Source organism: Motacilla alba, chromosome 8 (genome assembly GCF_015832195.1).
Source record: "Motacilla alba alba isolate MOTALB_02 chromosome 8, Motacilla_alba_V1.0_pri, whole genome shotgun sequence".
Lineage (NCBI taxonomy): Eukaryota > Metazoa > Chordata > Aves > Passeriformes > Motacillidae > Motacilla > Motacilla alba.
The window spans coordinates 1,862,469-1,875,997 of NC_052023.1; the positions used below are offsets into that span (position 1 = coordinate 1,862,469).

At 48.0% G+C, this 13,529-nt stretch overlaps 1 protein-coding gene across 1 annotated transcript in view; it reads right to left on the reverse strand.

The window, feature by feature from the left end:
• Positions 1 to 13,529, reverse strand: part of ROR1 (receptor tyrosine kinase like orphan receptor 1) — a 154,078-nt gene that overhangs the window by 46,740 nt on the left and 93,809 nt on the right. Inside the window, 1 exon segment of the mRNA XM_038143975.1 lies at positions 5,902 to 5,973. Within this exon segment, the coding sequence (XP_037999903.1) occupies positions 5,902 to 5,973 (72 nt within the window).

Consider the following 13,529-nt stretch of genomic DNA (forward strand, 5'->3'; position numbering starts at 1 on the left):
AGGGTGTATGGAAAGGTATGTGCCTCAAGATTAATGCTGTGGAGTCAAAGAAAAGCTGTTATTTCTGACATTTTGACATAGCATCACTTTAGGATCTGGTTCTTATTAGCCCTTTCTGTGCCTTTTAAAGGTCTATTTTTTTTTCAACCAAAAATGTCAGGAAATTTGGAACAGAAACATACAATAAAACACGTCCCCTGACCCTCTGATCTATCAATCTTTCAAATAAACAAAGATAGCTGGATGAGCCAGGAAAAGGTTATTATATATAGTTACCTTATGTAAAATGGTCAATATTCACTGCACACACTCAGATTATACAAAGAATTTGATGTAAGTGCAGCTTTTTGTGGAAGATTTTTGCTGTGAAAGCCCGAAGTTACTCAGGGTGGTTTCATTTTCAGGCTGTGTTCTGTGACCTTCGAATTTCACACCCTGTATTATTTATAAATGAGACATTCAAGAAACACAAATTCTCAAATAAAAACGTGCACTCCGTCAGTGGAAAAGCAAACAAAAGGAGCTAATGTACTGTGGCTAAAAAAATTTTCAAACAAAGTAGCAGTAATTTACTGCCCTGCTACTAACGGGACCCCACAAATCGAATCAGAACCCTGAGCCCCAACAGGGGAGCTTGATTTACCCCATATCCCCCAGATAATAAAGGAAAATAGAAAGGTAAATTGTGCATGAATGTGAAAGCTGTAATTCTTCCCCTTTCAGCACACGGATCAAATTCACATCCAGCGATTTCAAAGGAGAATCTGGAATCTCTGAAGGACTGGGGCCAAAGGCAGGAGGCCTCGACCCACCTGGTTTTCCCCACGCTTGGTTGTGTTTATGTTGTTTGGGATGTAGTTTGCCTAAGAGGCAAATCCTCCCTGGGAGATCACTGAGATTTTCCCCCAAAGAACTCCCAGCCAGGTCCTTTCCCTGCCTGGGAGGACGTGCCGAGGTGGCAGCTTCAGCCTGGGATTTGTCAGGAGGGACAGCCAAAGGCTCCCTGAGCTGGCTGCACCCCTGATGTCCTGCAGAGCTTCCACTGTCTGCATTTTCCTTCTCCTCTGCTGGAGCTGTTGTCCAGCCCTTCCAGGGAATGTTCTGCCCACACCAGGATCTCCAGGAAGTTCAGGACATGCAGTCCCAAACACTGCACCTCTCCCACCCCTTGTTTGGACCCTCCACACTCATTCTGGGCTGTGCATCCCCAGATCACTGGTATCAAGTGATCCTGGATATGCCTTTGACTGTTAAGGATAAATCCCAGCTGAATCTTCTGCCAAGCTCTCCAGGGAATGTTTGTTCCAGGCACTGGGAAGTGCTGTGCCCTACAGAGGCTGTGGGGAGCTCAGAGTCTGGGCTTGGGATCGTGGATGTCTGGAAATGGAAATGGCTCCCAAGCTCCAAGGCTTTATACTTGTTTCCAGAGCTGATAGGCCATGAAAGGAAAAAAAAAAACAAAACCCAGAAATGTTTTTCTTTGGAAGCTGAAGGACCAAGGAAGAGATCCTGGGAGGATGAGGAGGAGGAACCAACAAAAGAAATGAGCTGCAGCTCAGGCACAGCCAGGACACATCCCTGTGCCTCTGGAGGAGGCTGCAGGTGGGAACGGGGCACTGGGAGGACCCGTTCCAGGGCAGCTGCATCATTCTCTTATCAGCCCTGCACAATGAACAGCCACTGAAGCTGAATCCTACTCACAGTTAAAACAATATTCCAAAGCTGACTCTTTCCTGGCGAGGACTCCAATATTATCTTTGCCTAAGCATGAAGAGATCCCAGACAATTCCTCCAGTGTAGCAGATGTAAATAGGCTCCCATTCCAACTCAGGCCAATTTCTTTGTAAATAAACTGACGTGGGATGGAAGGAAGAAGGAAAAGCCTCTCCTTCCAGGATCTGTTTTGCGGGATAGGAGCGGCTGAATGCAGAGCTCTTCACCTTTCTAAAGAAGGAAAAGAAGATGGGAAACTGGGAGCTTTCCCAGACAAAAAGCTGGAGCAGGACTGGTGGTGAGAGGGGACAGAAGGGGAGGCAACGTGCAGGGAAGGAGAAACCCAAGGAGAAATCCCTGTGCAGGAGCACACACGGATGAGGCTCTTCCAGCCTCTTGGAGCAATGAACCACAGTCCCATGAGAGATCTCCCACCTGGCTCCAGGCTCCCCCCATCAAAGGGAATCTCAACCAAAATCTTGGGAGTGAAAAGCTCCACGTGCTGCCACCACCCAGCCCCCTGGAATGGGGCTTTTCCTACCACCACAGCCCCCTGGAATGGGGCTTTTCCTACCACCACAGCCCCCTTTTTTCCCCCAACTTCACCTATTTCTCCTTATAGAATTAAATATTTATAGGAGCATATTTTCATTTCTCTTTCTCCCTCGTGGCATTCCCTCTGCACGCCATGGTTTACCAGTAGGGGAAGAGAGAGAAATGCTCGTAGCTGAATCTCCCCCGTTCTAAAAGTGATTATTTTTTATTTTTTATGCCCAGTTTGTTTGTTTTTCTAAGGTTTTGGTGAGAAACCACCTCCTCCCTCCCATCAATCGTTGCTTTCAACAGCTCTTCACGGGTGGCTGCGTCTCTTTTAAATTCATTTCCTGCTAAAAAGAATAAACAGGCAACTGTTTAATGCTGTCGATTTAGCTTATTTAATAGAAATTGAAACCTGAATAGGGCTCAGTTGTAAGATAATCACTGCAGAACTCACCCAGCGAGGGAAAGCACCAAATTAAGTCATTATTTCAAAATGCAGAATATTATTATCAAGCTGTTCCTCCTTCCCCAACACGGGGCACACGCTGGAGGAGGAGATGCTCATTTCCAAAAGGCAGTAGGTGGAGTTGGAGCCGCTTAGAGTAGGCAGGGATTTAATTGGGAAATCTGCTTGGAAACCACTTTCATGTGGTGAACTTAACAGGCTTTAAAATGAGTTTTACTGCAACGCTGGTGTGACCTCCTGAAGACAAGTGGATTTTGACTCCTTGTCTTGGCTGGAAATGCAAGGTGTGGCTGGGCTGTGTATTCTATTCTCATCTGTCAGAGGAGGGGCAGTGATCTTCTGTTCATGGGGCAGTTTTCTTTATGTCTCCAACATCCAATCCTCCCTCCAGGAGATCTCTGCTGTTCATGGGTTATTGATTAATCATCTTCTGTTCATGGCCACTGAGTGTCCCTGAATGGCTGATCAAATTCCATCATCCCATGGGAGATGCTCCGCCCAGGGGAGGAGCCAAGCATTCCTACCTGGATACAATCTGAGCTGTGGAACAACAGAAACAGCCTTTCCACTGCGTTCCCAGAGGAGCAGCTTTCTCCTGCCCTGCGTTCCCAGAGGAGCAGCTTTCTTCTGCCCTGCATTCCCAGAGGAGCAGCTTTCTCTCCCACTGCATTCCCAGAGGAGCAGCTTTCTCCTCCCTGCATTCCCAGAGGAGCAGCTTTCTTCTGCCCTGCATTCCCAGAGGAGCAGCTTTCTCCTCCCTGCATTCCCAGAGGAGCAGCTTTCTTCTGCCCTGCATTCCCAGAGGAGCAGCTTTCTTCCCCACTGCATTCCCAGAGGAGCAGCTTTCTTCTCACTGCATTCCCAGAGGAATTCCAGGCCCATCTCCAGCACCCCTGGAGCTCCAGAGGGAAACTCCCCCCTTGTGCAGGATCCCTGCTGCAGCAGAGCCACAGCTGGCCCTGCAGGAGGGCTGAGCCACCATGGAATGGCCCTGCTGCCACCACCCTGACACACCGGGGGTCAGCTCCTGCTCTGACTCTGGCAGTGGTTTGTTTTGTATTACTGCGTTTTTATTTTGCTTTTATTTCTTCCCTAATAAATAATTGTTATTCCTATTCCCATATCTTTGCCTGAGAGCCCCTTAATTTCAAGATTATAACAATTTGGAGGGAGAGGGTTTACATTCTCCATTTGAGGGGAGGCTCCTGCCTTCCTTAGCAGACACCTGTCTGTTCAAACCAAAACACTCCTTGAGATGCAAAACAAAAGGGAACCGAGCCTCCTTTTCTCCTCGGAGGTTTCCACTGCCCAGCTCAGCGTGTGCTGCCGGGGCTTGGCTCGGTCCAAGCCGGAGTTTCGGGGCTTTGAGGGAAGCAGCAACTCCCACATGAAAGCCCAGGTGAGACAAGACGAAACCTGCGCGCCTCTGCTGGCAGGAGCGCCGGGAGAAGCCGCCCCTCTGACGAAGCTTTTCGGGCACAAAGGCTTTGTTTTAATCCCGTATGTAAATCCGAGTTTAGGCGTGGCAGCTGCCAGCGCTCTAAATGCTAATGAGCCGCAGAAAGGGGCCGGTAATCCCCCAGGAATGCGGGACTCGGCCCAAGCGCCGCTAATTGCCGCATTCCAGCAGGATTAGAAACCGGGAACTTCATTTTACCTGTTCCTGACAAAATCTCCAGCTCGGCAACAGGTGCCATAGAGGTGACTGAGGTTCAATCAATGAGAGATGGTTCAATCACACAGCGCTTGGACTCTCCCAAGCCAAAGTTTTGCCTTCTCTGGCATTTCCAAACTTCTGAGTTTTATTTTCTAGGCCACTTAATTATTTCCTGCTTCTTTCTGAAAAAGCAAAGAAAGCTGCCAAACAGGAAAGAAACATGGAAAGAGAGGAGGTTTAGATGGGATACCAGGAAGAAATCCTTCCCTGGGAGGGAGGTGAGGCCCTGGCACTGGTGCCCAGAGCAGCTGGGGCTGCCCCTGGATCCCTGGAGGTGCCCACGGCCAGGCTGGATGGAGCTTGGAGCAGCCTGGGGCAGTGGAAGGAGTCCCTGGGGTGGGACTGGATGGGCTTTAAGGTCCCTCCCAAGCCCAGGCATTTTGGGATTCCGTGCTCCTGCCTGGGGGAAGCACCAGCTTCCCTTCTCCCCAGCTTTGGGATGTTCCCTGGGCACAGCCCCGACCTGCCATGAGCACGTGGATGAATCCCTGCAGTGGGATGAGAACTCCACTCTGTCAACTCAGCCATTTGCTGGGATTTGGGAATTCTCTGCTGGATGACCACAAGCTTTCCTCCCTTTCCCACCAGCAAGCATCAGCCCTTTGACTTTCATCTTCCCCACTGTGTCCTGGATCACCACAAAGTCCTGCTCCTTCCCTGCTGGGAAGGCAGATGTGAAAGGATCAACCCAAAGTACCCAGAATTACATATTCTCCTCAGCCTTCAGCACAGAAAACGTATTTATGCATAAACATCAAACATTATGAACACATGTTCAAAAAACCAGTACCAAAACAGACAGAAACAGTTGGGAAAACCATCTGGGGCAGAATTCCACTGTGGGAAATTTCCATCTCGGCAGTAAATGGTTGGCAAATGAAAAGTGGTTGACAAATTGCACAGTGAGGGTGGCTGAGAGCATCCTCAAAGAGGCACAGGTTTGACTCAGGAGCTGCAGCCACTGCCTTGCAATGAGGGAATCTCAGCAATTTGCCTTTAATTAGCAGTGCTTCATTTACAAAATGAAGGGGAATGATAAATCTCGAAGTTTTTTACAATATATACCCCCTGGAGAGCTCCAAATTACACCCAATTACCACCTGCAAAAGTATTTTGTATTATTAAAGCCTCAAAATTTCGTAATAAAACACATCAGAGCAAACTCAGTGCCTGATGCTTGTGAATTTTGAGTTCAAATCCCAAGATCCACCAGAAAAAACGTGTGACAGGACATCTTGAAATATTTTTTGCCCTGTGGAACATTTTCCTGTTACAAGAAATGAACACAGCAATCTCCAGAAATCCCAGAACCACACAAAATTAAATGTCAGAGGATCCCGAAGCAAATGAGGTTTATCTTGAATACCCCCTCATCCCTTTGTTTGCTGATTTGGTCAAGTCAAGAAAAATGGAGATATTAAAATCTGAATTCAGGTGGTTTGGGGTCTTTTTTCCGCCTGCTTACCTTTATCTAATTCACTTGAGATGTTCCATGACGACGTGGGCATGAAATCAGCAACAAGCGAGGAATTCACTCCTGGAAGGGGAAAACAGAAAAACCACGAGATGCTGTTAATATATGGATTCTGTATCATCAGGAATCAAGTTGCTGTCATAGGAATAAGATGATTTGATGCTCTGTGCTGGCAGGCTGAGCCATCTGGGCAGCAGAAGCAGCCAAGGGGGAAAAGGCAGCGGGCCAGGGCTGGAGTTTGTTTGGCAATGCTGTTCACTGTGAGGCCTCGTGCTAATGAAGCAGCTGATGCCTCGTGCAGGCTGCCCTGGAGCAGGGGCTGGGCAGAGTCCCAGGATAAAGCAGGGATTTATTCAAAGCATCTCCTCCATGGATCCACCTTGGGCAGCACCAGAGCCCAGCCAGGGCTGCCCCCAAGATGAACCCAAATGGTCCCAAAATGCACGAGCGCTCCCGGGGTCTCTGCCTTGGCTCAGCTCTGCTCCATTTGCACCTTGCAGTTCATTGTCCCGTTCCAGCTTTAGCCCAGGCACTCCCACCCTGCTTGTTTTCCTCTCTGCAGCCCACGCTGTTTGTGCTCCTGGGCTGAGCTTTGGATCATTTGTCCTTGGTGCCCAGCTGGAGCAGGAATTGTTTTGTGTCCCTGCTCTGTGCAGAGCTCACCATCCCCAATGTGAAGCCCAGACCCACACACTGAAGCAGCACAGAACCTGAAGATATAAAACCCAAAACCTGAGGCATCACAGCCAATCTTTGGGATAGTCTTTACCCACCCTAAAATCTCCCCGGGGGGTTTTAGAGAGGTAGAACAACTCTGCCGTGGTAGATCCAAGGGAAAGTGCTGAGAGGCTGCTGATGGTGTTATCTATTAATATTTGCAATTATTTGAATCCTGCAAACCCATGTGCACGAGAAGGGATGTGGTTTATACACTGAAGTTAACAGGGATTCTTGTATAAAAACTCCTGGAAACAGGGCTGGAAGGATTGATCTGAACCCCAGCAGCGCCTGCTCATTGCTGGGAGAATTCCTTACTCTTCAGGAAAAAGCTGAATGGATTTAAGTCTTTTACTTACTATTTGTACCTATATATTTATGGATTTAATCCTGTACTTATATTTTAAGCAGCAAATCACAGGGAGGGTGGTATTAAGCCAGTATGTCCTGCCTCAGCTCTAGGTCAAGTAGAACATTCCCTGTATCCAAACTTCATCCAGGATTTACTGTCTCCCTCTAACAGCAGCTCAGGCATCAGGGAAGGCTTTTGGAGTCATCCCCCAGGGAGAAGTAGATTTGATATGAGCTTTAGAGAGTGATGGTGGGAGGGTGGGAAGGAGGGGTGTGCACACACATTCCATGGCATGGGAAAGCACGGCACCTCCTAATTCCCTGTGTCCATCCAGCCCTGAGAAACCTGACCTGGAGAAGGAGGAGAGCGATGTTAGATAGCACGGAGTGTGGGAGAGGGGAGGTGAAATCAAAGCAAGCAGTGCTCGGGGTGCCAGTCATGGAAAATTCACTGAAAATGAGCATCCCACCGCCCAATCCTGCACCCTGGAGGGACCCCCAGGGCTGGGTGATCTCAGAGGTGCACAGGGAAGGCAGAGTTGGGATCTGTGAGTTAGAGAACAGGGATGCTCTGAAGTGCATTCTGCTTTGACACCATCCTTTAGCTTATTTCCATATTTCACTCATAAAACGTGGCATGCAAGGACATTCAAAGATGTTCTGCCTTTATTTGACGTGTTGGCAACTCTTCTACTTCATTAAAAAATCCCAAGGAATTGCAAACACCAGGTCATACAAACGCACGGAGCCGTTTGGATCAGACACTGCCCTGCCCTCTTTATAAATAAAGCCTGGCTTAAAGGCCCACCTGGCAGCACTGCTCATCCAAAGCTCTGCCAAGTATTCCCAGTGTAGACGTGGGCTTTGAAGGCATTAGAACCCCCCCAGGAGCACAGCCTGGCCTGTGCCTGTGCCCTGGGGACAGCCCTGGGCAGTGGCACAGCCAGAGGTGGCACCCGATGGCACCGGCTGAGATTTTGGCCCACTGGGCCCATCCCTTCTCATTCTCTGCTTTTAATTACCAGCTGAGCTTGTCTAAGCCACATAACCCTTCTCTAACCCACACTTTTGGGACCACATGGCTTAAACTTGCAGGGTTTGAGGAAAGAAAAGCAGATCCGGTGGCAGTATTGCTGTCATGGGGAGTAGGTGACAAATAACCAGTGGCCAAACACTGCCCAGGAGCTGGTGGGTGTCAGGCTGTGCCAGAGGTTGGGATGCTTGGTTCCCTGTCCCTCCTCACCCTTCCAGCTCTCCTGGCCGAGAAATGAGACAACTCCTGTGGGAAAACCCCTCCAAGAGTGGGATCTGAGGTGGCATCACCGGGACCAAAGAGATTCATCCCTGTGTCCACAGGCACAGCTCAAAGCCACACACAGTGCTTTCCTCAGTCACACGCTCATGTTTGGCACTCCACAATGGATTTTCTGTAGCTGCTTTGGCTCACCTGGAAATATTTTAGTGTGAAGAGCCCACAAAACAACTGAATTCTGCCAACAGGTAACACACACTAACCAAAATTGAACAGACAGTACTAACAACACTGTGACCACATGCAGCACTTGTTATTTAAAACTCCAGCGCTGACAACACAATGACCACAAGCAGTATTTTGGTTTTTTAAACTCCAGAATGTTCATATTGATGTTTTCTTAGCCAGGCTTTGAAAACATCACCATGAATCTCACAGAGCAGGCACCCCTCAGCTCAGCTACAGGAGAAACCACATTAGATGACCAAAGTTTCCTCTTTGTGGGAGTTCTGCAGGCTGGTGACTGGTGATTTTCTGATATTCCTCAATTAAAGTTCCAAGGAAGAGCAAAACATCACTGTGCCCATAATAACCACTTTATTTGATGGAAGGGAACTCACAGAGCAGCTACGCCATGTAGGAACAAACCACCCCAGTGCAGGAGAAGAAAACATCCCAGAAAAAAGGTCCAGGAGACATCCCTGAATTCCGTTTCTGCCTGTGATGACTCAGGATTGCTGGGCATGAAAGTGAGAGCGGTGCCACCTCCCCTTGGAAAAGCTCTGGGACAATTCCAGGTGTGTTCCCAGCCAGCCCTGGGAAAGGATGAGTCAGGGATTTGCTCACAGCATTTGGGGCACTGGCACAGACTTGCCCACTGGCTGTCACCTCCTCAAAATAGGGGGAAACAATCTGCCTAACATCAGACCACAGAATCACAGGATGACTGAGGCTGGAAAAGCCCTCCAAGGTCATCAGTTCCAAGTCCCCACCTTGTCACCAGCCCTGACATCCTCGTTCCTTGGACACCTCCAGGGATGGGGACTCCAGCCCCTTCCAGTGCCTGACCATCCTTTCCATGAGGAAATTCCTCCTGCTGTCCAACCTGACCCTTCCCTGGCACAGCCTGAGGCTGCTCCTTCTTGTCCCTTCAATATTGCCACTGAATTTTGAATTCAGTTACTTAAAAACTAATTCTTACTGCTTAAGCCTTCCCTAATGCCCAGCTTCACCTTGAACAATTAGATTTGTTTGGAAGAAGAGTCAGCCTGAGAAATGTGATCAGCAGACAGAGCCATTATCCTGTTAAGGTTTTATTTATCCATGGAATAATTCCAGATGAATGATGACTCTTCTTAACACTGGCAAGATAATTATCTGTTCCAACCCATGAAGAAACATTGGGTTTAAGTTAATGAGAAGTCACAACAGGCTGTGAAAAGCTAAGTAAAGTGTATTCAAACACACTTCCCACAGAGAAGTTGGCCAAGACCTGATTTTATCACTGTATTGCACAAGTGTGGAGTGAATTTCACACGTCAGGCCTTGTAAAGCCTTTGTGATTAAATAAACTTCAGTAAGGTTTACAAAAAGCTGTACCTGCATTTGTAGGATGAACTGGAGACTGTAAGTCAAAGAAGATAACTGAGGTGACATCAAGTCCAAAAATAATTGAAAATTTGAATGGGGAGTGAATCTGTTGTGCAGAAAAAAGGAGAGGCAAAGTAAGTATAGAAATGAGGATATCCTGCTTGCCAGACTCCAGAGCACCGGGAATGGATGGATGCTGAGAGGAGGAATGGGCACATCCAGTGGAAGCGTGGCCTGGATGGACCTTCTTTTGGGGCAGAGATAGAAATCCCACCCTTTTGAAGGTGCAAAATAAGTCCTGTTAGAGCATGCAATCAAAGCATTCAAAGCGCATCCTTCACAGGCGTCCTTTGCATTCTGTACCCCGATGCTAGACCCAACTGATACAATTATTTCTGTAATCAGGAGTAATTTCTTTTGTTCTGATAGAAAAATGAATGTGATTGCAATTCAGATCTCACTGCTGGATATCCAAAGCAGCAAAGAGAGCAAGGAGGTGTTTGGAGAAGGAGTTAGAAGGCTGAATAATAAGACAAACTATTCAGAATTCACGTTTAACATAAGAAGTTTTCCATTTGCAAGCGTCTCGCTGAATCTGAGCAGAAAGCCTTCCCCAAGTGAGCTTTGTTATCCTGTGAAGGAATTTGCCTAAGGAAGTGATAAAAGCCCAATTTCCCGAGACATTAAAAACAAGATTGGGCAAGACAGGACTGCAGACACCAACGGGGAGTTATCCCACGCTGGCAGCAGGGTCAGGGCAGGACAGCTTCACAGGGGATTTAGGCACAGCTCTTTTTGGCCAAATCACCCATGAACGTTTTATAGCTGCAGATGCACCAGAAACATCAGCCCCCTCCTTAAAGAGGGGAAGAAAATCTCCAGCAAACAAATTCCCCACTTGGACAGAACTTCGGGAAAACAGGAATGGCAGATAAAGTTATAGAGACTCAGAGAAAAGCTAATTATCCTAAGTGCTCGGTATTTTTTGCTTTTCTGCACATTCCAGACCAACACTTCATCTTTCCCTCTGTCTGGTTCCTACCTGACTGATCCCTTCCAGGATCTTCCCACAGATCTGCCTCCTGGCTGTTTTGCCTCTCAGTCCTATCTCCCTCATCTTCCTTTCCTGCCTTTTGCATTCTCTGTTCCCCTGATGCTTTGTGAGCTCCCCACACGTTTCCATCTGATCTCCCCAGATATTCCATTTTGCAATCAGCCGCTTTCCAGCCTCTTCACAGCCCACCCCGGAGCTGCTGAAGGAAATTTAGACAGGCTGCAATGGATACAACCCATTATTTACTCATTTTCTTGTCTGTTTAAAAGCTGGCACCATCCTGAAATTTAAATCATATATCTCAAATTTTGCTTGTACCTTTAATATGTGGAAGGATTTTCAGGACCTCAGTTTCTCTCTGTCTGCATCAGAATTCCCTTCTTTCCAAAGGAGGTGGGAATTTTGAACACTTCAATCAGTTGAATGAGGGAAAAATGCAAGGAGATGGGGAATTGTTGAGCATTTCTGCTCTTTCAGTCAGGCAGTGTCTCTCAAGGAGAATCCATTGCCTTTAGGAGTCTGTGACAGCACAGGTCAAACCCTATGGATACTAATCCTCATCCCACAGGACAAACCTTCCATGGATTATTTAAAAAAACATCCCTTTTTAAAATAAACCCCTGCAAGATGCCTCCATCTTCCATGCTCAGGTGAAGCCGCTATTTTGAATAGTTTAGATGACAAGAGCCTACAATTATAGACAATAAAATCTGCCCCAGAGCAGAGTTCCTGAGGCTGTCCCTGGTGAGGAGGGGGAGATGCTGCACGATGGCATTTCCCCAGTCAGCTGTGCTCACCTGCTGATTCCATGGCTGAGAAAGCAAAGGGAAAGGTGGTTCTGCCAAAACCTTGCCTGGGCAGACCCAGAGGGTAAGAGCTTACCAGATTACAGAATCCCAGAATCCCAGAGGTTGGAAAAGACTTGGAGGATTCTCCAAGTGCCCGATGCCCACCTTGTTCTCAGCCCAGAGCTCTGAGTGCCACCTCCAGGAATTCCTTGGACACCTCCAGGGATGGGCACTCCAAACCTCCCTGGGCAGCCCCTTTCAGTCCTGACCACCCTTTCCATGGAGAAATTCTTTCCAATATCCAACCTGAGCCTCCCCTGGCACAGCTTGAGGCCATGTCCCTGTTTCCTGGCTGTCCCCTCCTGTCAGGAGCTGTGCAGAGCCTGAAGGTCCCTCCTGAGCCTCCTTTTCTCCAGGCTGAGCCCCCCCAGCTCCCTCAGCTGCTCCTCCCAGGATTTAAACACTTCCTCCAGAGTTCCAGACTGTCATCACTGTGTCCAAAATGCATTTTCTGCAGTGAAGGACCCTCTGGAGCTCTCCAGGCTGCTCCACGCAGAGATGAATTTGTGGGGTGCCAACAACCTTTAAATGGTTAATTTTGTTCCAGCCCTTAAAATGTGAAGCTCCTGCACATCTACCTGTTCTTAATCTGCAGTGTTATCATTATTGATAGCCCTGGGCAGGTTAATAATTGGCATTAGATGGGGAAATTTTCAACACCAGTGAACAATTCAGGCTCTGTGGATTTCAAATCCACGAGACATTAATTTCCAGCTTCAAAAGGGAGACATGAAGGGGGATGATTTCATTTAGTGCAGGACTGGAAATTGTTAGGAACTTCATTTATATCCCACCTCTTCCATCTATCAGAGCACCTCAGCACTGCTACTGGCACTGTCATCAGCAGGACTTCTCTGCCTGGGAGTCCTTCCAAACCTTCCAGCTCACCAGAGCTGGAGATAAAGGCAAGGATGAACCTGTTGAGGAAGAATCCCAGTGCCTTATTGATGGTTCCAGGGCAGGGAGCCAAGGTGCTTCATGCACCTGAGCCCTCTGCCTTCCCTCTTCCTGCAGATCTGCTCTCTCCCATGAGGACACACCAGCTGTGGCCCAGAGGGGAGCAGTCACCTCATTGGGGTTCCAATAAAACCCACCCCAAAAGGCTACTGGGGAGATTAAAACTCCTCCTCAAAAACATAATTCTTAAGGTTTGTTCTTGAATCTCAAAGTCATCAGAAAACGATGCGATTGCTAGGTCTGAGTCTCTGCAAACTCTTCAAATACCTTCAGATGTTTTGGCAGCAGCCTGGTGCCTTCCTCAAGTCCGTATTTTTAGTAACTTGATCTTCGACTAAGGTCATATCAGTTAAAAATTGTTTTCTTCCGCGGGATCGGAGCCATCTCTCGGAAGAAGAGGTTTTTAAGAGCCCCATTTTACACGCTAATACCTTAATCCTAAATTTCTAATTACCGCCCTACAATTCCTTTTGATTGCAGCTATTAATTACAGATTATCATTAATGTTAGATGGATTTAGAAGTCACTGTGGAATCTGGGTGCACTTTACATTACTCCAAATTGAGTCGTTAACAGTTCCACTTAAGAAGAGCCAAACACTGCGCCCTGGAGCAAGCCACAGCTTTAATGACAGGCAGCGAAGAAAAGAAATGGCCACTTGGCCGAGGGCCAGCATTTCCCAGCTCACAGTCGAGCCTTTGTGCCTCTGAGCTGGAGAAATGCGGCCACCATGGCTCTTCAGGCGGACCTGGAGCGCCACATTCCTGGGATGGGAGCCGGAGCCACCCCGGACAGCACCAACCCACAGAATGTCCGGGTTTTACTGGGAATTATTATCTGTACTCTGCTC